Here is a 21,509-nt window from a genome sequence, read left to right as displayed (position 1 = left end):
TAGGTTGTATACAAAAAACTGTAATACAAGGGAGAGTGAGATATACAAAGGCACAGACTATGAGAAATACTAGGGGACATCACCTTTAACTGGAAGTGTGATAGTGGAGGGGAGACAGGAGAAGTTAGAACCTATGGGGACCATCAGATTGTGAGCCTGATCGTGTATTGACTGTGGTAGCTGGGTCTGCAGTAGATAAACATAGACGCAAATGGTAGGAGTATACAAACACATGGAGGCACTCCGAAGAAACTGGCTCCTGTTGTTCTTTGGGGCAGACTGTCAGCCCAACTTTCTGACGTCGACTGGACTGAGAGCTTTCTGAGGGGGTGGCACTCTGTCTTCTTCCTAGTTGCTGTCTTCTGGTGCCGAGCACACAGAAGCCACTCAAGTGTTTGTCCTGTTGCCTAGTACATTGATATAAACCCAGAATTCCTAGAGTCATAAAAGTTTAGAGTTCAACCCCTTTATTGTGCAGATGGGGAAAATGTATGCGATACCCAGGGATGAGCTTGAAGAGTCACAGAATTGTGGGGTTAGAAGGAAACTCAAGTTTTATAGTCCAGTTCCTAAGCTGGAGCATGAATCATGTCCACCCTGACAAGTAACCATCTAGTCTTCTCTCCAGTGACCAATACCTCACAATCACCCAAAGCAAGATACTATTTTTGGACAACTCTGTTTGCTAAGTTTTTCCTTATGTTAAACTGAAATCTACTTCCACTCACTGGTTCTACTTCTCACTAAATCTAAGCAGAACAGGTCTAATCTGTCTGATACATTACAGCTCTTCAAATATTTGAACATACACCATGCTGCTATTGAGGCTTCCTTCTCCAGGCTAAACATCCCCAATTCCTTTGACTGAGTCTGTCAGAAGGAGTTAGAGCAGCAGCAGTGTAGGGGGAGGGGTGGCTACTGAACTGCTGGAAGGTATGTGGCATCTAGCCTTTCCCTTTCTGTGTGACTTCTGCTGCCAGTGAGCTCTTGGAATGCTTGGGCAGGCGGTACCCAGGTAGGATGTGGCAATGTGTGCAGGAATTCTTGTAGTTTTAATAACAGACAGGTCTCTCAAGGGACTTTTTTCCCCTTTTTTTTTTAAATTAATTTATTTTGAATTATCACAATCACTTCCATAAGCTTTTGAGTTTTAAATTTTTCCCCCCCTCCCTCCCCACTTCCCTTCCCAAGATGGCATGCAATCTGATATAGGCTATACATATACCTTCCTATTAGACGTATTTTCACATTAGTGATATTGTAAAGAAGAATTAGAACCAATAGGAACCCACAAGAAAGAAGAAACAAAAAAAAAAGAAGAAAAAAATAGCAAATAGTACGCTTTGATCTGCATTCTAACTCCATGGTTCTTTCTTTGGATGTGGATAGCGTTTGCCATCATGAGACCTTTGGAGATGTCTTAGGTCCTTGCATTGCTAAGAAGGGCGAGGTCTATTAAGGTTAATTATTGCATAGTGTGGCTGTCATTGTGTACAATGTTCTTCTGGTTCTGCTCACTTCACTCAACATCAGTCCGTGCAAGTCTTTCTAGGTTTTTTTGAAGTCCACCTGCTCATCGTTTCTTATTAGCACAATAGTATTCCACTACATTCATATACCACAACTTGTTCAGCTATTCCCCAGTTGATGGGCATCCTCTCAATTTCTAATTCTTTGCCACCACAAAAAGAGCTGCTATAAATATTTTTGTATATGTGGGTCTCAAGGGACTTTTCTAATTGAAAGGTTGGAAGCTTTATGAGAATGGACGTCTTCACTGGAGAATATTTGCTTGTGAACTCTTGACCAAGGTAGTGACAGAGTATGCCATATGTTGATCTGTAGTAAAAATAATATGTGGCTTCTAGTAGAAAGAGCAGTAGCTTTAGACACAGAAAGCTTGGGATCACTTAGCAAACTCCCACCCTTAGTTTCATCACCTCCAAAATGATACTTAGATACTGCATTCATTCAGACATGCCTTCCAAAGGGATTTTAAAAATCAAAAGCAATAATGCCTAGAAAATGTTTTGTAGGGGCAGCTAGGTGGCACAGTGGAGAGAGCATCAGCCCTGGAGTCAGGAGGACTTGAGTGGACCTGAGTTCAAATCCAGCCTCAGACATTTGACACTTACTAGCTGTGTGACTCTGAGCAAGTCACTTAACCACCATTGCCTAGCCAAAAAAAGAAAGAAAGAAATGTTTTGTAACCACAAAGAGCTATATAAATGTGAGTTGTCATCATGCTGTGATAGGTTTTTAGAAGTACTTAGTAATTCTAAAGAGCTGTGACTTTGTTTCTGTGGGTCTCTGTACTGAAGCAGATTAGAATTCTTCCATACCTTAGTGTATGGTTTTCTTGAGTTATTGTGGCCACACAACATATTCATTGCCTAGTGGAAGTAAGCCTTCTCCAAACTTGACCAGGCTAGTCCATGCACTGTAGATATATAGACTGGTCAGGCCTGTTCCCAAATCCTTCTTAGTTCAGTAGGAATCTACCAGAGCTTGAGTTTTGTTGGCAAGACTTGAAAGAGCCCAGGGCCCTCTCCATGTTGTGATGAGGTATCAGAGGAAGACTTCAGCAGAAGATTGAGTATACTTTAAATAAATAATGTTTCTGATAAATGATGAATATATTTTAAATAAATAATGTCTCTGATAAATGAAAAGTCAACTTAGTTAATTCAGTGGCAGCATATATTATTTTATACTTTGTACAACATCTTCATGGTACCTGTGCGAAATAAGTATTATCCACGTTTTACAGATTAGGAAACTGAGACATCAGGAATTTAGATGAGTCACATAAGTAGTTAGTGGCTGAGAACTTGGACATTTCTGACTCTTAGGCCGGTGTTGTTTGCACTCCATGACATGCCCATCTCAAAGCCTCTTGTTTCAGGGTAGTGATATTAGTGCTTTTATTTTCTAGGTGGGCCTGGGTCCTTCAAGATGCTCTGGGAATTGCCTTCTGCCTTTACATGTTAAAAACCATTCGCCTGCCAACTTTCAAGGTATGGGAACCTGCAGAGGGTCGGGTTAGAATTCAGCTTCCATGCAAAGGTTGTGATTGGTAGATTGGAGATAATCCTTGAAAATGGGCAGTGTTTTTAGGGCAGTTGTCATCCGTCTTGTGTTGACACCTAGTCCTTTTAGCTTACATTTCCCCTTTTTTCCTTCTTCGTGAGACTAGGCATGTGAGAGAAGAATGTCTCCGAAGAATAGTTGCAGTTCTATATCTCCTCCTTCCACCAGCAGGATATAGTCATTGTTGCTGTAACTATCATCTCTGAGTTATTCAGGGGCTAATTATCTACTTTGTGGGTCAGTTAGGACTTTGGCTTATTTCTTCTTCCTCCTTTTGGCCACCTACCCTATGATTGATTAGTATAAGCATTGGAAAAATGAAAACTCCAGCCAATGTTACTTCTTAAGAACAGATTTTGGAAGGTTTGGCTGGGGAAGAGGATGAAAATATTGCTTAACATCATGCTTGGGCATAGTCTGTGGTTTTCAGTTACCTAGGCTGGCTCCATCTGATTTTGCCTAGCAATAGCCAAGAGTTAATTCTCATTCCGAGGGCAGAAGTACTAGAGAAGAAAGTGGCCCTGATGAAGAGAGTTTTAAGTATCCATAAAGAGTGGCTTAAGTGGTCCAAGGCATGTGTAGTGGAAAGTGAACTGACCTGGGAGTCAAAAAAGACCAAGGCTCAGAGCCTGTTTCTACCCTTTAGTAGCACTGTGACAAGGGACAGTTCACATCATGTGCTGAAATACGGTTTCCTCAGTCTATTTGATGGAGATAATCCTGCCTTGCCTCTCTCTCATAGAGCTGTTGTGGGGATTCAGTGGGCTTATATAGGTAAAGGAACATCATAAATTGTAAAGAACTATATGAAATGTAAATTGATATTGGAAATGTCAAAATCAGTGTTACTTTGTTTCTGGAAAAAAAAATCCATTCAAAAAGAACTAGAAAAAAAAAGTCAACCGTCTAAAAAGCAAAGTCAGCCCTCCTATAAAAACCTGCAGCTGAAATTTCACAGGAAATGTGTTATTTGGCCCATTTTGATTTTTTTTTCTTTATTTAGAAGTTGTAAAGTTTTAATTTTTTTTCCTTCCCAAGCTAAGCCTCAAACTTAAGATGTTTGAAAGCAGACATATGCCCAGAAGGGCAGTTTCTCCAGTCTTTCTCTATTGATTAAAGCTTTTTTAAGGAGTTTACCTTTGAGTTGTAAGCTGGGGTGGAAACTTTTGATCTGAAAAGCGTTTTTTAAAAAAAAAAATTGAAAGTGAATTTGTAGTTTATATGCACATTACTGTACATGGGGTTTTTCTGTTTGTTCATTTCCTTTTTTAATTAAAAAATAAAAAACCAACATCTGGGCCTGGGTCTAGGGTGTAACATCAGGAGCTGACCCCCCTTCGTTCCTGGCGTGGCATTTGCTTGAGGTCTGGCTGGCCTTGATGTCTTGAGGGGAAAAGAGAAGGCATTGAGCAGTAACAAAGGGTGAGAGGCAAAGCCCAGAGGTGGAACTGGTTTGAGATCAGCTTCTGGCTCAGTGTTAGTGCTTTACAGAATTCCTCTGGCTTAGACAAAGTCATTCGATTGTGAAAATTCATGCAGTATAAATTGGATAGATCTTCATAGCTAGGCAAAAAATTTAAGAGCTTTTTCTTCCCCACGTCAATGACTGATATTTTTTTCTTTCCTAGGCTTGTACTCTGCTTCTGTTAGTGCTTTTCATCTATGATGTGTTTTTCGTATTCATCACACCCTTTCTGACAAAGGTAGGAATTGTTCTAGCTGTCCTGTCACCTGAACAGAGCAAGACTTATCCCAGCGTTCCAGAATACTTATGTTTCCCGTGTCCTTTTTTTCTGTAGAGTGGGAACAGCATAATGGTGGAAGTGGCTGCTGGCCCTTCGGATTCTACCACTCACGAAAAGGTATTTCATAGTAGCTTCGGGATATGAGGTGAATTTATTACTCTTAACATATGAATGCTTTCATCTCCAGAGAGGGTAAAACTACAAAGAGCTACTTGAATAGGAGCTCACAAATTGTGCCAACATTTATGGTGACTTCAAAGCCTCCTAACTCCCATGCCAAGCCTATGAAGAAGGTATGTATGTGGGCAACGTGTGGGAAAGTAAGAGGAGGCTGGGTACGGACGTACGTGTTTGACAGCCTGAAGAGGACTGAGGTGGGTCTGCTGTGAGTGATAGACCCCCGAGACTAAGCCCAAAGGGAAGAGAAAAGGAGCACATGACATGTGTGCTAAGCACAGAGATAGGGAAGCCTAGAGAAATGGGGTGGGGCGTAGAGACTTTTTCTCTGAGGACTTTTTTCCTCCTTTCTCCCCCTCAAATTTACTGGGTCTTTTATTTGCTTTTGTGTTTTTGGCTTTTGCATTTCTGTGTAGATTAAACATGATTTTGTGAGCAAACTCAAGTTGTATATAACATTTGAGGAAGAATTGTAGTACAGTGGAAAGAGCCCTGGACTTAGAAGATCTGAGTTCAAATCCAGGCTCTACCACTCTGGGTCTGAGTTTGCTCATCTGTAAAATGAAGGGGTTGAACTAGAAGACCTCTGGTGTCTCTTCCATTGCTAACATCCTGTGATTTGTGTTTCTGAACTAAAGTAACTTTGGGTGGTAACCAAAAAACAAATAAGTGTGTGCTTCTGTGTTCCATTCCCCTCCCAACCATGGTTTCAGAATTCCCAGAAATTTTCCCACCTTCTGTTAAGTCTGGCAACGCTCCCTTAAGGATGGCTGGTTTGATAATACTCCCCACAAATGGACCTTCACAGACTTGACTGAGATCATCAGTGTCGTTTTTGTGGCGAATGCCAAAAGGTTTTTCTACTTACATATGGAGCCCTTTGTTCTGATTGCACACCTGCCTTATGGACATTGCCTCTGTCATTACAGGAAACTCTTTTCTGTGAGGTTGAGAAACTGCCAAACCTACAATTTGTTACGGAAAGACACTCTAGCTTCCAATTTCCCCATAACTTGTTTGATGTTTGTAGAATTGTCATGAGAAAGAGGTATGTGTTTTCATGACTTTGATTATAAATGTACAGATTTTACTAAAAACATGTTATTTCTTCCCCTCTTTTTAGCTCCCCATGGTGCTGAAGGTCCCAAGATTAAACTCTTCACCATTAGCACTCTGTGACAGGCCATTTTCTCTATTAGGCTTTGGAGATATCTTAGTGCCAGGTATTTCAGTTACTAAGCTTGCAGGTTAATGAGCCTAAATAAAATGTGGTATAGTGGATTTTGGAATCAGAAGACCTGAGTTTAAATTTAACCCAGCTCTGCTGCTTATTACATATGTGACCTTGGGCAAGTGATTTCTGTAGACCTCCAGCTTCCCCATCTGTAAGATGGGGTTTGACTAAATGTTCTCTAAGGTCCTTGCCACCTCTAAGTGTTGCTTGGAGCCACTAATGCTGTGCTAGGCACTGTAAGGGAAGATGAAGTTTAAGACCTAGTCCCTGTCCTCAAGGAGTTCACAGTCCAGTTGGGCAAACAACACACACCCTTGAAACAGTCAGCAAAATGTTACTTAAGTGCTAAATTGTGTGCTGCCTACCATAGCTGTTATAGGAGTTCAAGAGAGAGAAGATTGATGATGCAGTTGCATCTCAAAAGCCCTACATACCAGGTTTTCTGTGATCTGGCTTCATCCTGCATTTTCAGCCTTATCTTCCTCTATTCTACTGGAATCTTCTGTGCCAGATAAAATAGTTTCTTCCTACTTGCTCAGATGCATCTGTCCTCTTTTCCCTTTCTCATGCTGTTATTCCACTTAACTTTCTGCTTCTCCAAATCTTCCTTCGCCCTCAGATATCTTAGCTCAAGTCTCATCTCCTCTGCAAGGCCTTTCATGATTACCCCTGCCTAAAGTGTTCTGCCCCTCCCTTGAACTGCTATGACACTTCATTAATTGCGCTACTTTGGGCAAATAAAGCACATGCTACTTTGAGACTTCTTCTGTCACCTGATTACTTGTGATGCCTTCCCAGCTCCCCAAGATAGGGACAGTGTCTTGATCCCATTCATGTCCTTACAGTGGATAGCACAGTGCCTTGCATGTAACAGATACTCAGGATCTGATTTTTGTGCTTGCTTTCTTCGTGCATGCATGCATGGCGTGAAGTGTAGGAAGGAGGTGACACTCCCAAGGGGCCAGATTTCTTGGTGTGGGTGTTTAGAGAACTTTTGAAAAGTCTGTTTGCGGGGCAGCTAGGTGGCGCAGTGGATAGGGCACTGGCGCTGAAGTCAGGAGGCCCTGAATTCAAATCCGGCCCTCAGACCAAACACTTGACACTTACTAGCTGTGTGACCCTGGGCAAGTCACTTAATCCTGATTGCCTCACAAAAAAAAGAAAAAGAAAAGTCTCTGCCACAGTGGCTATTCTGCCTGACTTTTTGTGAAACTCCACTTACCCCATTGGGATGATTTCAACTGTAATTTTGTGAATTATTATAATTTAATGAGTACTTCCATAAATCCTCCATGAATGGTCTCTGCACCGTGCTGGAGCTGTTCCAGTCCTTTTGATGCATGGTTACTTTACTATGAAGATGGATGGTTGGGTTGTAATATGTACCAGTGGAGGGAGCACCCACACCCACACCAGTGAGATCTTAGCTCTGTTGAAGTATAATCTGGAACCACTCATGTGGCAGCTTGGTTCCTTTTCTCTTTTGGGTCTTTTTAAATTCCATTGTGGGTTCAGTGTATTTAAAGCTGATCGTCTCATAGGCTGTTAAGAGTTGGAAGAGATGTGAAGTTGTGGAAAATGTACCAAGTAGGAGTCCAGAGCTGTGGGGCCTGGTCCTCCAAGGCTCCTTTCCAGCTATTAGAACCACTCCAGAAGGGAATAACTTCCTTTGAGAGGTAGTAGTCTGCCCTCACTGAAGGGTTTCCAATATAGACTGAGAAACTATTTGATGAAAATGTTGGAGGGGTATGCCCGTTCAGATATGGGCTGGATTAGATATCCTCTGAGTTCCTTTCCAGCTTGGAGAGTCTGTACTTCTCTGGGTCTCAATTTCTTCATTTGTACAATTAGAAAGTGGGGTGCATTTGATGACCATTAAAGGTGCTTTCTATCCTGAGTATCATCTGATTTCTAAACCCTTTGGAAATGTGTTAGGATAGGGAGTAAGTACAATAGTTTGCTAAATTTTCAGCAAGGGAATGTGAAAATAATTTGTTTTCTTTCTTTTCCAGGGTTATTGGTAGCATATTGCCACCGATTTGACATCCAGGTGCAGTCCTCTAGAGTCTACTTTGTAGCCTGTACCATAGGTAGGTACAAAATAAGTATTTTATAATGTCTTGTAGCACATCTACAGACAACTCAACTGTAGCTCTGTGACCAGTTTGTTTAATGTGGGGAGCAAAGTGCAGCTCTGTTATTTCATTTATTTCGACTTTAAAGACCCTATGGTGTCTCCAGAATTTTGACTTTCGGTGTCTTTTTTTCTCTTCTTCATTTTATGTGGGTTGTTTGGTGGCTATGGTATTACCTACCAAGAACATTCCATGAAAACAGACTTTTAACCTGAAAGCGGCTGCCTTGTTTTCTACACAGGGTCAGAAAATCATGTGTGTCACATTATCATTTCTTTCTCATTCTTGTTTGGGCGCCTCAAATAAAAAAAATAAAACTGAGTTTAATCCTGGCTCTGCCCCTTACTACCTCATCTGACCTTGAACAAGTCGTTGCTGACCCTCCTTAGAATGAGGGGCGTGTGCTAGATGATCTCCAGAGGCCCTTGCCAGTTCTGACGGGCTGTTCTGTGTTCAGAGGGAGGGGACTGCAGCAGAACAGAGTGATGTGAGTTTGTCTTTGGCAGGTGGTCACTCTTTGACTAAGATAGGAAGAGAAGAGAAGGAAGGGCGGTTATTCAGGTGGTTATTCAGTCATTTTTCAGTTGTGTCCGACTCCGACCACATTTGGGGTTTTCATGGCAAAGATGCTAGAGTGGTTTGCCATTTCCTTCCCCACCTCATTTTACAGATGAGGAAACTGAGGCAGGCAGAGTCACACAGCTAGTAAGTGTCTGAGGCCAGATTTAAACTCAGAAAGATGAGGTTTTCTGCTTCCAGGCCCAGCACTAGCTGCCTCTTTGGAAGTTGGGTGAATATTAGCTGAAAGCACGGACTGGAATTCAAAGAGCATTACCTGGAGGGCAGTGAGAACATTGATTTGACTAGACTGCAGAGTGCCTTTTGGGAAGGGATTAAGGTTTCAAGTCTTGAAAGTTAGAGAAATTATAGGAAATGGGAGTAGAGATTTTTGAGTAGGTCACATGATAGACTGAAAGTTTTTTCAGGAAGATGAGACTGATGGTACTGTGCTGAACAGATTGAAGGAAGGAGAAGCTGGTGGTAGAGAGTCCAGTTGGAAAGCTGTCACAGGCATGAAATGGAAGGCCTACAATAGGGTGCTGGCAGTGAGAATGGAGAAGAGACAGGAGATGCTTCAGGGAGAAAGTTCACAAAATGTTGTGACCAGCTGACCAGATCAGTGTCATCTGTAAAAGGAGGGGCTGGACTAGACAGGCACAGAAGGTCCTGTCCAGTCTGAAATCCTGGGATCTTCACAGAGGGTCACACAGCTAGTGAGTGTAAAGTGTCTGAGACTGAGGCTGGATTTGAACTCAGGTCCTCCTGACTCCAGGGTCTGCTTTATCCACTGTGCCATCTCGCTGCCCCCAGAGAGTATTGTTGAGACTTGCAGACTTTCTAGTCATCCTTCCTTTTGTGCTGCCTTACCTGCCAACTCCCTGGTTGTCCTCAGCCAGGCCTTTGCCACTTTGTGCTTTGGGATAGGCTTGATCATTGCCACCTACTCTCAGGTCACTGAGAGGCCGGGCTCCTCAGAGAGAGGTCTTGAAGGTAGAAAGAAATTACCTTATTTAAGAGCTAGTCTAGCCTGACAGTGTGCGTAATACGAGACAGCTCCTAGTGAGAGCCAGGCGAGGATTTGGAGCAGTAATTGGCTTTCAGAGGAAGGGGAGAACACTTGCTTTACCTGTGTTGGCATCAAGGTGTGTGTAACTACGCCCATCCCTTTAGGAAATACAAAAATGTATTACCCAAAGTCTTTCTACCTCCATTGAGTGCCTCTGTTGTCCTGGATGCTAACGAAAGATACCAGGCCTTGAGTAAGACATGATTCATTCCCTCAGGGATTCCCTATGCTTGGTAAGGAAATAAGACAGGATACAGCTCTGAGACATAGTATTCCATGATGCACAAAGTGGAGATGGGCAGAGGGGGTGGCCCTGCAGATCACATAGGGCTCCCTAGAGGAAGTAATGTATATCTGTTCAAAGACCACGTGGAGGCTCAGCACCAAGCTGCCTGGGTCCCAGTCTTCTTTCTGTGAAATAGAGTGAATGAGTGGTCACCCGTCCATCACATTTTGGGGGCGGGGAATGCTGTGTGATCCTTGATACAGTTCTGCCTTGCATTGTCAGTATTTTTTAAACAACAAATGGAAACATTTGTTGGGAAGAAGTAGAACAGAGTTTGAGCAGCCTCTGCTGGTGTTTAAGGTGTAGTAGATAGATTTCACTCATTTCACCCTGGGTGGATGTTGATTTTTACCAGACTGGTAGGAGAGTGTTGCAGTAATGATAGCAGATGCAACAATGGCTCACATTTTTGTGTACAAAGCAGCAGCTCTGTGAATGAGGCATAATGTAAGTGACATTAGCCCACCTGTACAGTTGAGGAAACTGAGGCCCAGATTGGCGAAACGGTGACTGAGTTTCACCCTCAAGGGTGATGCATGATATGATCTGCCTACAGCGTGCAGATTACCAAAGTGCATTTAAGCATCTGCTGTGTGCAAAGCACAGCATTCGGTACTAGGAAAGTTCAACAGTAGAGCCTTTATGGAGCTATAGAAACAACCAACCAATGAAAATAACACCCGGTCATCATTAAGAGGTAAAAACGAGTTCGAGGGCACATTGGAAAGGAAAGGCTGGGGCTGCTGAGGGCACAGTATGTCACCAGTGGTATGAGAGGGCATTCCAGGCATGGCCTGCAGAAGTTTCCAATGTAATTGTTCCATCATGAGAGAAAAACAGTGAATCAGTTGGTCCTTGGTTATTATTGAGTGATGGTTCTACCATGGTTCTAGGTATACTATAGGATAGTACTAAAGTTATTTGAGATGTAACTGCCCGCAAGGAAGTGGTTGGGAATACACAACACAAGTAAGGCAACACACTTTAGTACACACACTTAGACTCCTGGGAATGAAATTCCTTTATAATAAAGCCTGCATGTTGAAAAATAATCACAAAAGTCTTCAAACTTTTTTTAATAGAGACTTTTTCATTTTGAGTATCACATGTAGGAATAGAGGCTATCCAGAGGGAGGGTGACCAGGATGATTGGGGCCTAAAGGCTTTTCCAAACTAAAATCGATCAGAGGAACTAGGTATGTTTAGCCTGAACAAGAAGAGGTGGAAGTACACTATTTGCAAGTAATTCAAGGCTTTTCTGTGGGAGATAGGGGGTTAGACTTGTTCTTCTTATGCATAATGGGCAGGAAACAGTAGGTTTTTAGCTCAGTAGGAGGAAGAATTTTCTAATACCAAAAGCTCTATGAAAGTGTACTTGACTGCCTCAGAAGGAAATGTGTTTTCCTATTCATATATGGGTTGGACTGATGTCCTTCCAGCCCCAGGATTCTGTGACTTTTTAAATGTAGCGCAGCACCAGTTCCAGTTTAATTGGTGAGCATTGGGCCAAATTGTGAAGCCTACATCAATTTACATCCAGGGCTAAGTTCTTCCTCTCCTTACAACCCCTTCTTCCGCTTCCTGGGTCCAACAACCTCCTGCTCATTCCCCTTTTCCTCTTATCCTAGCAGGAAAGGATCTGATACCATGTATTTTTACTGGTTGGTCGAGTCACGCTTTGTTTGAATGAACTTCTTCACTCAGTGAATTACTTTAAATGTATTTTAAACTTAGTTGTGGGAAAAAACCGTTGTGCATGTTAAGAGAATTTCAGGCATCAGTAAACAGATGGGAACCGCCTGGTGTCTGTGGTGAGAGAGAGAGAGAGAGAGAGAGAGAATACTAGATACAGAGTCAGAAAGTCCTGGATCTGAATCTTGGCCCTTCTGCCTTATATGATCTTGGGTAAGACACTTCCTTTGTGTGGTACACGGTTTGTTTTCTCCCTAAAACAATGATAATAATGATCATTCATGGTTATGTAATGTTAAGGTTTACAGAGAACTGTTGTCATAGCCCCATGGGGTAGCCAGCGCCAGGTTACGTATCACACTTATACATAAGGAAACTGAGGCTCAGAGTAGAGTAGTGATTTGCTTATCATCATTACACTATCAGTCAGTCAGTAAGGAGTCATTATGTGCCAGGCACTGTACCAGGTGCCAAAAATACAAAGACTAAAATGAAACTGTGCCAGCCCTCTTGGAGCTTCCATTCTGCCAAATGAAGTAGAGCTAGTAGGTTTCAGAGCCAGGATTGAAGATGGGCTAGATAATCCCAGCTGCCCTTTTATTGCTAAATTCTGTGATGCATTTAGGCTTCAGAAGTGATAGTCGTTGGTCTCTTCCCCACTAGGCTTCCCTCCCTTCCTCCTTGGAGGTAGGGCAAGAACTGGCCTAGCATTGGCTGTTTGAGGCCTGTTTGCAAGAACTCTTTGGAGGCAGAAGAATGTGTCCCATCATCATTGACTTCCGGAATTTGGCTTGTCCCCTCCCTGCCTGAACACAAATCAAGCTTTCTCTGCCTCTCATCATTAACTCCTCATCTCCCTCTGACCCAAGACTACAAGGTGCATAATTTGTTATTCTGGCACATTTGACCTTAATTAATATTTAATGATACAGTCATTTCGATAACCCTTCCCGTATGTCCTGGCTTGAAGCATCCCCAATACCTACTATATTGTTTTTACTTCTGGTTAGGAAGTTTGTCATGTCACATCTCAGTGTCCTTATCTCCAGTTTGCTCTGCTCGTTAGCCTCCATACATGTATACATGACCCATACTGTCTCTGTCAAAGACAAGGTGCCAGGGAATCTCCTGGAGGGAAAAGGGTAACCTGAATTGGGGGAGCTATCCTAGGACAAACACAATCCCCACGCACCATCCACCTCCTAGAACCCACCTCTCTTGTTGTCTTGTGTTATTCTCCTAGATGTATGAACTTGATAACTCTTTGTCCCTGAAATAATACTTATGCTTTCCTGCCTCCATGTTCTTGTCCATGCTATTCCCTGAATCCTGGAGTAGCCTTCCTTTCCCACTTTCCCTGTTAATTCTTTTTTTGTTTGGTTGGTTTAAATTTTTTTTATTTTTTAACGTATGTTTTTAAAGCTTTGGGTTACAAATTTTCTCCCTTCCTCCCTCCTCACCCACCCTCATTGAAAAGACAAGCATCTCAATACAGGTTATAGATGTGTAGTCATGCAAAACACTTCCATAGTAGTCCTGTTGTGAAAAACTAAGTATAATTCCCTTCATCCTATCCTACCGCCCTTTTATTCTGTTCTCTCTTTTTACCCTGTCCCTCCTCTAATTCTCTGCCTGTTTTTTAAAAATCTAACTTATGTGATCCCGTATTGTCCACAAAACTTTATCCCTGTCATCCCTTTGGTCAATAGTACTTTCACCGTGGGCCCTCATATAGCACTTTGTTTTTTATCTTAATGTTCTTGATGTCATTTTATATCATAGGGTCTATATTTATGTTATCCCTCTACTAGACTGTAGGTTCTGTGAGGGAAGGTACCCTGTCTTATCTAAGCTTTGTGTCTGCCCTGATGTCTAATTTAGTATTCTGCACACAGTAGGTCCTTAATAAAATTTACTGAATTAATTCATTAATACAGGTATTAATATGTACAAGTTTCCTCATCTGTAAAATAAAGAGATTGGATAATATGTTCTCTGTCTTTTAGCTCTAAACTCATGTTTTAAATAAAATGCCAAACAGTACAGTACATTGAAATAACTTGGTTCTTCTCTTCTTTGTCTGATTTAGCCTATGGCATTGGCCTTCTGATCACCTTTGTGGCTTTGGCGTGGATGCAGAGGGGCCAGCCGGCTCTCCTCTACCTAGTGCCCTGTACTGTGATCACAAGCTTTGTGATAGCTTTATGGCGCAAGGAGCTGAGAATGTTCTGGACAGGCAGCGGCTTTGCGGTGAATACCAGTTTGATATGACTGTCTTCAAGAAATACTAATGTTAGAAATCCTAACTAAAGTTAAAGTTGAGTAAAATATTGTAGTTTTATCATCAAAATCATACAGCTGATGTTTTGCCATAATACTTGTTTTCTGATTACAACAAGGTGATTTCGTTTTAGGAGTTCTGTTTGTGGCCCTAGAATGCTCTAAAACTTTGGTGTGGCCAGTATAGAAATATACAGTGAACTTTTGAGGTAGCATGTTAACTTTTGCTAGATGCTCATATTCTCTTAAAAGTTCTGTTAGTCCTAGAGTATAATCATGCCCCACTTAACTAGAGGTCAGACTTCTGGCAACCTCAACCACCTGGAACCCAGCTGCAGATCTGGACGTAAGCCCAAATAGGCCTTTCTGCAGCCGGGATAATAGTTGTCACAAAGCCCAGATACTTGATTCTGTACAAGCAGGTAGAGCCAACCACTGTTAGACCAAGATGGTGAATGAAATACAGGGCGTCATATTAGAAGAAGCAGTATCCCCTGATAGCATGATACGTGGCAGCTCTGTCCGTGGAAGGAGCAGTGGTCTCCAGAGGTCTTTCAGCTCTGGGGGAAACTTCCCTGAACACTACAGTGATTGGAAATCATTATGGTTACCGTGAGGCAACAAGAAAGCACTGAATTATAATTGGTCTTCATTTCTTAAGAAAAGAGGAAAACGTGTAATACATTTTAGAAAAATTTTCGTCAAAAATTGCTAAATAAGAAGATCTCAGCACTTTATTGAGATGCCCAGGTGTTGGGGATATCGAGGGGGTTGGATTAGATGACCTTTAAGGCTCCTTCCAATTCTAAGAATCCGAACTTCACTGAATCTGGAAAATTCACATATGTTTAATAATGCATCCTTCCCCAGCCACGTTAAGTCTGAGCCGTTGCTCTGTTGTGGTTTGAGGTTCAGTGTCCCCGTTTTCATTCTGTCTGTTCAAAGCGCTGTGGGGAGTGTGGGCCTGGATTTTGATTTGGAACTTGTTCTGTTGTATCCTCCTCGTTTCTGAGTTGTACCCAACCACATGTCACTTTTTTTTTCCAGGTTTTTTTGGGGAAGATAACTTGAATTTCAAAACTGAATTAAAAGGGCCTCCTCAAAGCCTTCCCCTCTGATAGAAGTTTCTGATTGGTGTGCTTCTCATCCAGCTGTTGATCTGACATTAAAAGAATGATTTGTTTGAGTTAAGGTTGAGTACAGGAGAAGGGAGTGTGACAATTGACGAGCAGGTGAGGCAAGTTAAGCTTTCAGAAAGGGGAAAAAGGCATCCTGGACCCCTTGGACAAAAGGAAGGACTCTTTTTGTGCTGTTCACAGCAAAACCTCTTAAGCTAAAGGGGCCCAGATGTAAGGAGTCTGCAGCTCTTTTAGAGTGGTATTTTGGACAGCTGTTTCCTTTCTCAGCCTGACTACCGTGAAGGATTTGGACGTTTAACATTCCATTTTGATTTAAGAATTCTTCCTGTATGTTTTTGACAATTGGAGCTGTGCAGAAGTAGGGGAGAGAACATATCTTCCATCGGTAGAGGTCTGTAAGCAGAGGCTGCATCATCCAGTGCCTTTCGGGGTGTTACCAGGGCCTTCTGTTCAGCTTCAGGTTGGACTGGGTCCATTTGGTTCTGAAGTTGTATGATTTATGGGCTGTTGAGTGCATCTTAAAAGGAGCCACAGTTCTTGTGGAGTCAAGTAGCTATAATTATAAAACATTTTCAGTGGCTCAGATTTATTTTAATCTGGAGTCAGCTGCATATGTTATTTCTTTTCCAAACCCTTTGGGAGAAGAATTTGAGCTTCAGGGCTTATTGTTATTTTGCTCTGAGAAAGTTTGACTTGCCTTACCTTCTTTACTACCATTTCTGTTTCTGTCAGGTGCCTGTCCCCCAGCAACCATCAGTGTTTCCTGAGGTATAGAGTCTCCTCTGGCCTAGCCTTTTTTCAGGTTTCTAATGTCAGGGGTCTCATTGGATATATTTACATTGCCTTACCTATGGCTTTTCTTTTGTAGAAGGACCTGCCTCAGCCTTCCTGGGTGATGGCTTCATCTGAATGTCCCCAACCCCTAAAAGATTCAAATGATTCCCCTTCTCAACAGGAGCCAAACAAAGAATTGATCAACCCCACCCTTCAAGCTGATACACCCACATCCTTGGAGAAAACAGCAAGTGCCAGTGAACCTCTGAGCTCTGCCCCTCCTGTTTCAGAACCAGCCGATCAAGAAAAGGACCAACCTCATCAAGAGATGGGAGAGGCCCATCAGACCAGATGAGGAGAAGGAAGATAGGAACTGTGGCACCTGCTACATGGCCCCCAGTGCCCATGGACTGGTTCTAACTTTCACTAAAGAGCCCCACAGCATCATTCCTCCTACAGTTGCTGATACTTGTTAGGTCCCCCTCCCCCTCTTTCTGAAATATGGTGCTCTCATTCCCTTCTGATGCCCATTTCAGGGAGAACTTGAATAGGTTTCTCGTCCTCCACTCCTGCCTTCCCTCTCATGCCCGCCTTGTATTAAGGGGTTTTATTTATGCATTGCCCTGTGCTTGTGTGACTGCTGTGTTTCTCTAGCCTGACTGAGGTAAATCTTGACAGGGAAGCACCGGACAGTTTAGCTAACATGAAAAGCTGAGAGAAATTATTGTTAGCACTTCCTCTTAGCCAGCAGTTAACATTTGATTTTTCTCTTTATGATATCTTAATTACAAATGAATGATTTAGTGTAATCAGATGTTTAAGAAGCAGGAAATGGTCCATCATTTCACTTCCTTTTGAAAGGATAAGCTTTTCTATTCTGGTGCAGGAAGTGCATCATGATTCTCTAGGGTCCCGTTCCACCGCCACCCCCTTTTTCCCTGTTTAAAAGATGGTCTGGTCAAAGACTTCATAAAGTAGAAGGCTTTTCTAGGTAAACATTCACTGAGTAGACTACCTCTTGTCCATCATAGTAAGTATGTTAAATTCTCTGTTACTCAGGAGATATGAAAACAAGATCACCATATGCTAATGTCCAGTAATTAGGAAAAGGACTATGATTATATATAAGATGATCAAGGAGAGAGTGGTGCAGGAATTTGGAGGAGCTGGTTGAAACAGGAAGTCTGTGTGGCTTGTGTTAAAGAAGAAGGTGTTGCAGTGTTTAATTGATTGTGTCTTATGAGCTTGGCTGGAAGAGTAAGTGGGAGAACATGTTCAGAAACCTGGATCTTTAGTCCTAACTCTTAAATATGCCTAGTCTGTTTTCCTGAAAATAATTGGCTACCTCCCCCACCCCACCCCCTGCCGTTGAGATCCAGGGTCTTTCAGGCAATGTTCCCTGTTTTTCTAAGTCACTTAAGAGGCTAATTCATTAAAACTAAAGCAGTACTGCCTCTGGAGATTTGGCATCTCTATGGGACTGTGTTTCAGAACTTAAAGAAGAGGAGAGGCTATAATCTCACTTTATATAAAATAAAATACGGCTTTTGGCTTTCTGGTACAGTGGTTAGGCTGAGTTCTAGGGTTTTAACATAGAGTCCCCTAACTCATTAAACTTCAATTCCGGTGGCCTTTTTTCTACCACTGGAAGGTTACTGAGGTTGCAAGCCGGAAGTTCTGTGTCTCCCCTTTGCCCTTGAAAGGGCATTTGGGTGAGGACATTGCTCTTTGCTCTCATTTCCTTTACGTGTGGCAACTAGCTACAGCTGCTGCTGAGCAAACCAGTGTGGTGGGTAAATTTCTTCAGCCTCTTTTGCAGATGCAGCATCTCAGTATTTGTTTACTTTTTTAGGCATAAGATCCATTTTGTTTTGAACAAAGAAACCAGGGGCTTTACATTTTATTTTTAAGACTCAAGTATTCCTGTTTTTAAATACTATACATTCCAGTCCATAAAAATAGCCTAAGTCCTGCACCTTGCAATAGTAAGGAATACATTTCAAATCTAGCTGAGGAATTTTTGCAATATATGGGAGTATTCCTGGAATGGTATTCTGTCTTCTACCTCACTGATAGGGTTATCACAACACACACACACACACACACACACATACATACACACACACGCACGCACGCAGGAAAAGTCTAGCTGCCAAATGGCATTTGTGGAGAGGCACTGGTGACTGGTTACCTTACACCATGGCCACTGTGGCTGAAGGGCAAGGTTGCCCATCTTACTTCCATACCTATACTTTCTACCCTCTTTTCCCCAGAAACAACTGGAGTGTTGTCCCTTTTATATAGTCAGAAGGCTCCTGATGTGTAAAGGTGGGTGGTTCCTACCCCCCCCCATCTCCCTAGACCATGGGAAGCCCAGATGATGGCATTCCCCACCCCTCCTAAGTCACAGCAAGATAGCTAAAAGACCTAAGCTCTAAAACAAAGCCCCAAAGGGCTCTTCAGGGAGATTGAGCCCTTCAGGTACTCCTTTATTCTTAAAAGGTTCCACCTCTTAACCCGTCATCCTCCCTGAAGCATCAGGGTGTTCCCTCAGCTGTGCTTGGGCTCAGAAGGTGGAGCATTCTGGAATGTCTTTGTACATCAGGGTTTGGAGTTCTCTCCAGCCCAAATGCCTGATCTGATGAAGTGTCACTTTGGGGCTATCTTGGCAACCTTATACTTGACTACTCTTCTGATCTTGTCTTCGGCCCTCTAGGCAGCCTTTTCAAATTTGAGCTTTGAAAAACTTTCCAGTTAATGGATAATGAATGACAGGCAGTCACACACTTACTTATTTTTCATTCAACCAGTCTTAAGACTAGGACTTTTCAACATTCTCGTTACTGTTTAGGGCTCTGCCTTTCAGGTATACCTCCTCATTGTCTCATTCTTGGCCGAGCTTCCCAGAATATCAGAGGCTTTGGGTAAAATCATAAACTTCTAAAAAAATACCAGCATTGAGGATTTATGAACAGCCTTAGTTCTCTGGGGAGGAGGGATGGACTTTCTAGTTAAAGGAAGAAAAAACTGTCTCCAAAGTCCTTCAACCTGTTTGTGTATTTCTCTTGGGTTAAAATGAACTGATAACAACCTGGGAACAGTACCAAATGGACCTTTCCCTCCTTGTGTTCCTGTCCTTTTGTGAGCGTGTTGCCATGGGATAACATGATGCAAGTGAGCTCCTGTGCCAGGGAGAGACCTGAGTCGCAACCTGCTTCAGCCGATTGGACTATGCCTTAATTTAAGCCATTTTATACTTGTGTGTGGTAAATGTGGGTTGGGTTGGGTTGGTTGGTTGGTTGTTTTTAATTAGAAAAATGTCAAGGAATTCAAAGGCAGATGTTCCTAGAGTTTGAGTTTCATATTTTTTCGCCTCGCTTCTGTTTAACCTTATCATTAAACATAGTTTTTGATATTTAAAACTCAGCATTTGAGATTTAATGTGAAGCGGTAGGGAAGAAAATTGTCCTCATCACATGTTGCCAAGTTTGCCGCCAGAATACAGATTCCATTGCCCATATGAAGTCGTTTGTGGGGATCCCAGGATTTCAGACTGGACGGGACCTTCCGTGCCTGTCTGGTTCAGCCCCTTCCTTTACAGATGACGTTGAAGCCCAGAATATTTGTGACTTGCTTGAGATCATAAAGATAAGTAGTTGAGGCAGAGCCTTTGACTCTCAAGCCAGCGTGTTCTCTCCTCTGTGCCACAGTGTTAGGAACCAGGTCTTTATCTTTGTATTCTGAATGAAATGATTTTTGTGGCTAGCTTTTGAGATGGCCACATCTTGTTGATTAGTGAACCAATTAGCAAACTTGTTAGTTTATTGGTACGCCTTTTGGTTAGGAAGAAGAGAGTCCATCAAGCAGATACTTAGGGTGCTTTCTGGGATATGCCCCAGCTGATGGAGAAAGCAGGGGGAGATGACACAGACTCAGAAGTGACACGTCCAAAACTACCAGTAAGTGACTGAAGAAACAGGACTGGCTAGCACCCAAGGCCAGGGCTCTTTCCACTCTCTGCCTCTGCCTCTGAACACTCAGAATAAGGTCACATGTAACTAAATAATAAAATCACGTTAAGTAACTAAAAATTGAATTGATAAGGTGGAGTTTGTCTAAATTACTGACATTTGGATTATGTGGAACATGTTCAAAGTAACGTAGTTTTGTTTCAGGTAAATGTGATAACACCGGGCTAGAAAATAGCCTAATAAAGATCCTTAGAGGGTCTACTTTAAAGAATAAGAATTATTTGTAAGCAGTATGTCAGTTGTATGTAAATAGCCCCCTAAAAGCTTTTAAAGTCATTTGAAAATGTTTTCAAATGTATCCCCTTCATTTTTGTTATAATTTGCACTTCCTTTGAAGAAAATAATTTCAAAGCAAATGTTACTTCAGTCCTTAATGAAATTCTGAATTAATAGGGCTTTCTGTGTAATCTTCCTGCAAAGTGGCTTATGAGAATTTCAGAATTTACTTGAAAGTATTGACTAGGAAAAGAATCTCTGAGTGTTGAGAGATTTTCACTTTCCCTCCTGCACACCCTCTCTCAGTGACACTCCCCCCTTCAGTGGGAATGGAACAGCCCATGGAGTGCACAGAGGCCAAGAAGAGGAAGGATTCTGGTGTGCTGCAGAGAACTGCAAGCTTGGGATGGCTCTGAGCACACATGAAAAGTTCCATTGTTTCTTCCGTTGGAGGAAGATCCAATTACTTTTAAGAAAAACACATCTAAAGGCCCCTGCAAAGGAAAATGTACCTTCTCTGAATTAAACAGCAGCTACAAGTTGCTAACATTGGGCACTGACAACATGACGTTAAGTTTTTGTTGGGGGGTGAGGTGGAGTTGGGGGACAGGACTCAGAGCATCAGGATTCTTTTTGGGGAAAAGGCTAGAAGAAAGTATTTTGCAGCAGAATGATTCTCCTCCCTGCCTTGCCTTTCTCCATACAGTAGATATCACATTCTCATATATAAATGGACTATTGTCTTAGATGGGAGCAGACGCTCAGGTGGAGTGCTTCTAGTCATAAAATGGACCCCTTATCTCCACCTTGGAAGCTGAGCTAAGCTGGGATGTGATCATGAGGACCTAGGAACCTTTCTTTGTAGAGGTGATTTCCAATTTGACTCAACTCTGCAGGTTGAGTATTATTTTCTACCCGCAGAGACCTAGGGCAAAAAGCCTCCAGGCCTCTTGAGGGCAAGGAGACCTACTCGTTTGCAGGTGTATCTTAGAAACCATCTTAGTGAGTTATGGGAAGGGGTGCATAAAAGTGCCATCCGATGATGCTCCTAGAATAGAGCACTGGATTTGGAGTCAGACCAGT

General features: G+C 42.4%; 1 protein-coding gene across 8 annotated transcripts in view; it reads left to right on the top strand.

Annotated features, from left to right (window-relative positions):
* SPPL2B (signal peptide peptidase like 2B) overlaps positions 1–19,601 on the top strand; it is a 47,686-nt gene extending 28,085 nt beyond the window's left edge. Inside the window, exons 9-16 of one of the 8 annotated variants that reach the window (XR_013486440.1) lie at positions 2,936–3,017; positions 4,719–4,793; positions 4,890–4,952; positions 6,136–6,235; positions 8,259–8,336; positions 14,076–14,303; positions 15,314–15,498; positions 16,361–16,399. Coding sequence is in view for 4 of the 8 variants with exons in the window: in XM_021009142.2 (XP_020864801.1) it covers positions 2,936–3,017; positions 4,719–4,793; positions 4,890–4,952; positions 6,136–6,235; positions 8,259–8,336; positions 14,076–14,236; positions 16,274–16,534 (820 nt within the window). In the remaining 4 variants the exon portion in view is untranslated. Of the gene's footprint in view, positions 1–2,935; positions 3,018–4,718; positions 4,794–4,889; positions 4,953–6,135; positions 6,236–8,258; positions 8,337–12,649; positions 12,864–14,075; positions 14,304–15,313; positions 15,499–16,273 lie in introns of those variants that run through there. The other 7 variants (XR_002328730.2, XR_002328731.2, XR_013486441.1 and 4 more) reach the window with 7 other exon arrangements.
* The last annotated feature ends 1,908 nt before the right edge of the window (positions 19,602–21,509 follow it).

The sequence above is a fragment of the Phascolarctos cinereus genome, unplaced genomic scaffold (assembly GCF_003287225.1).
Source record: "Phascolarctos cinereus isolate Bilbo 61053 unplaced genomic scaffold, phaCin_HiC Scaffold_4;HRSCAF=312, whole genome shotgun sequence".
Lineage (NCBI taxonomy): Eukaryota > Metazoa > Chordata > Mammalia > Diprotodontia > Phascolarctidae > Phascolarctos > Phascolarctos cinereus.
This window is presented reverse-complemented; position numbering and strand designations above follow the sequence as displayed.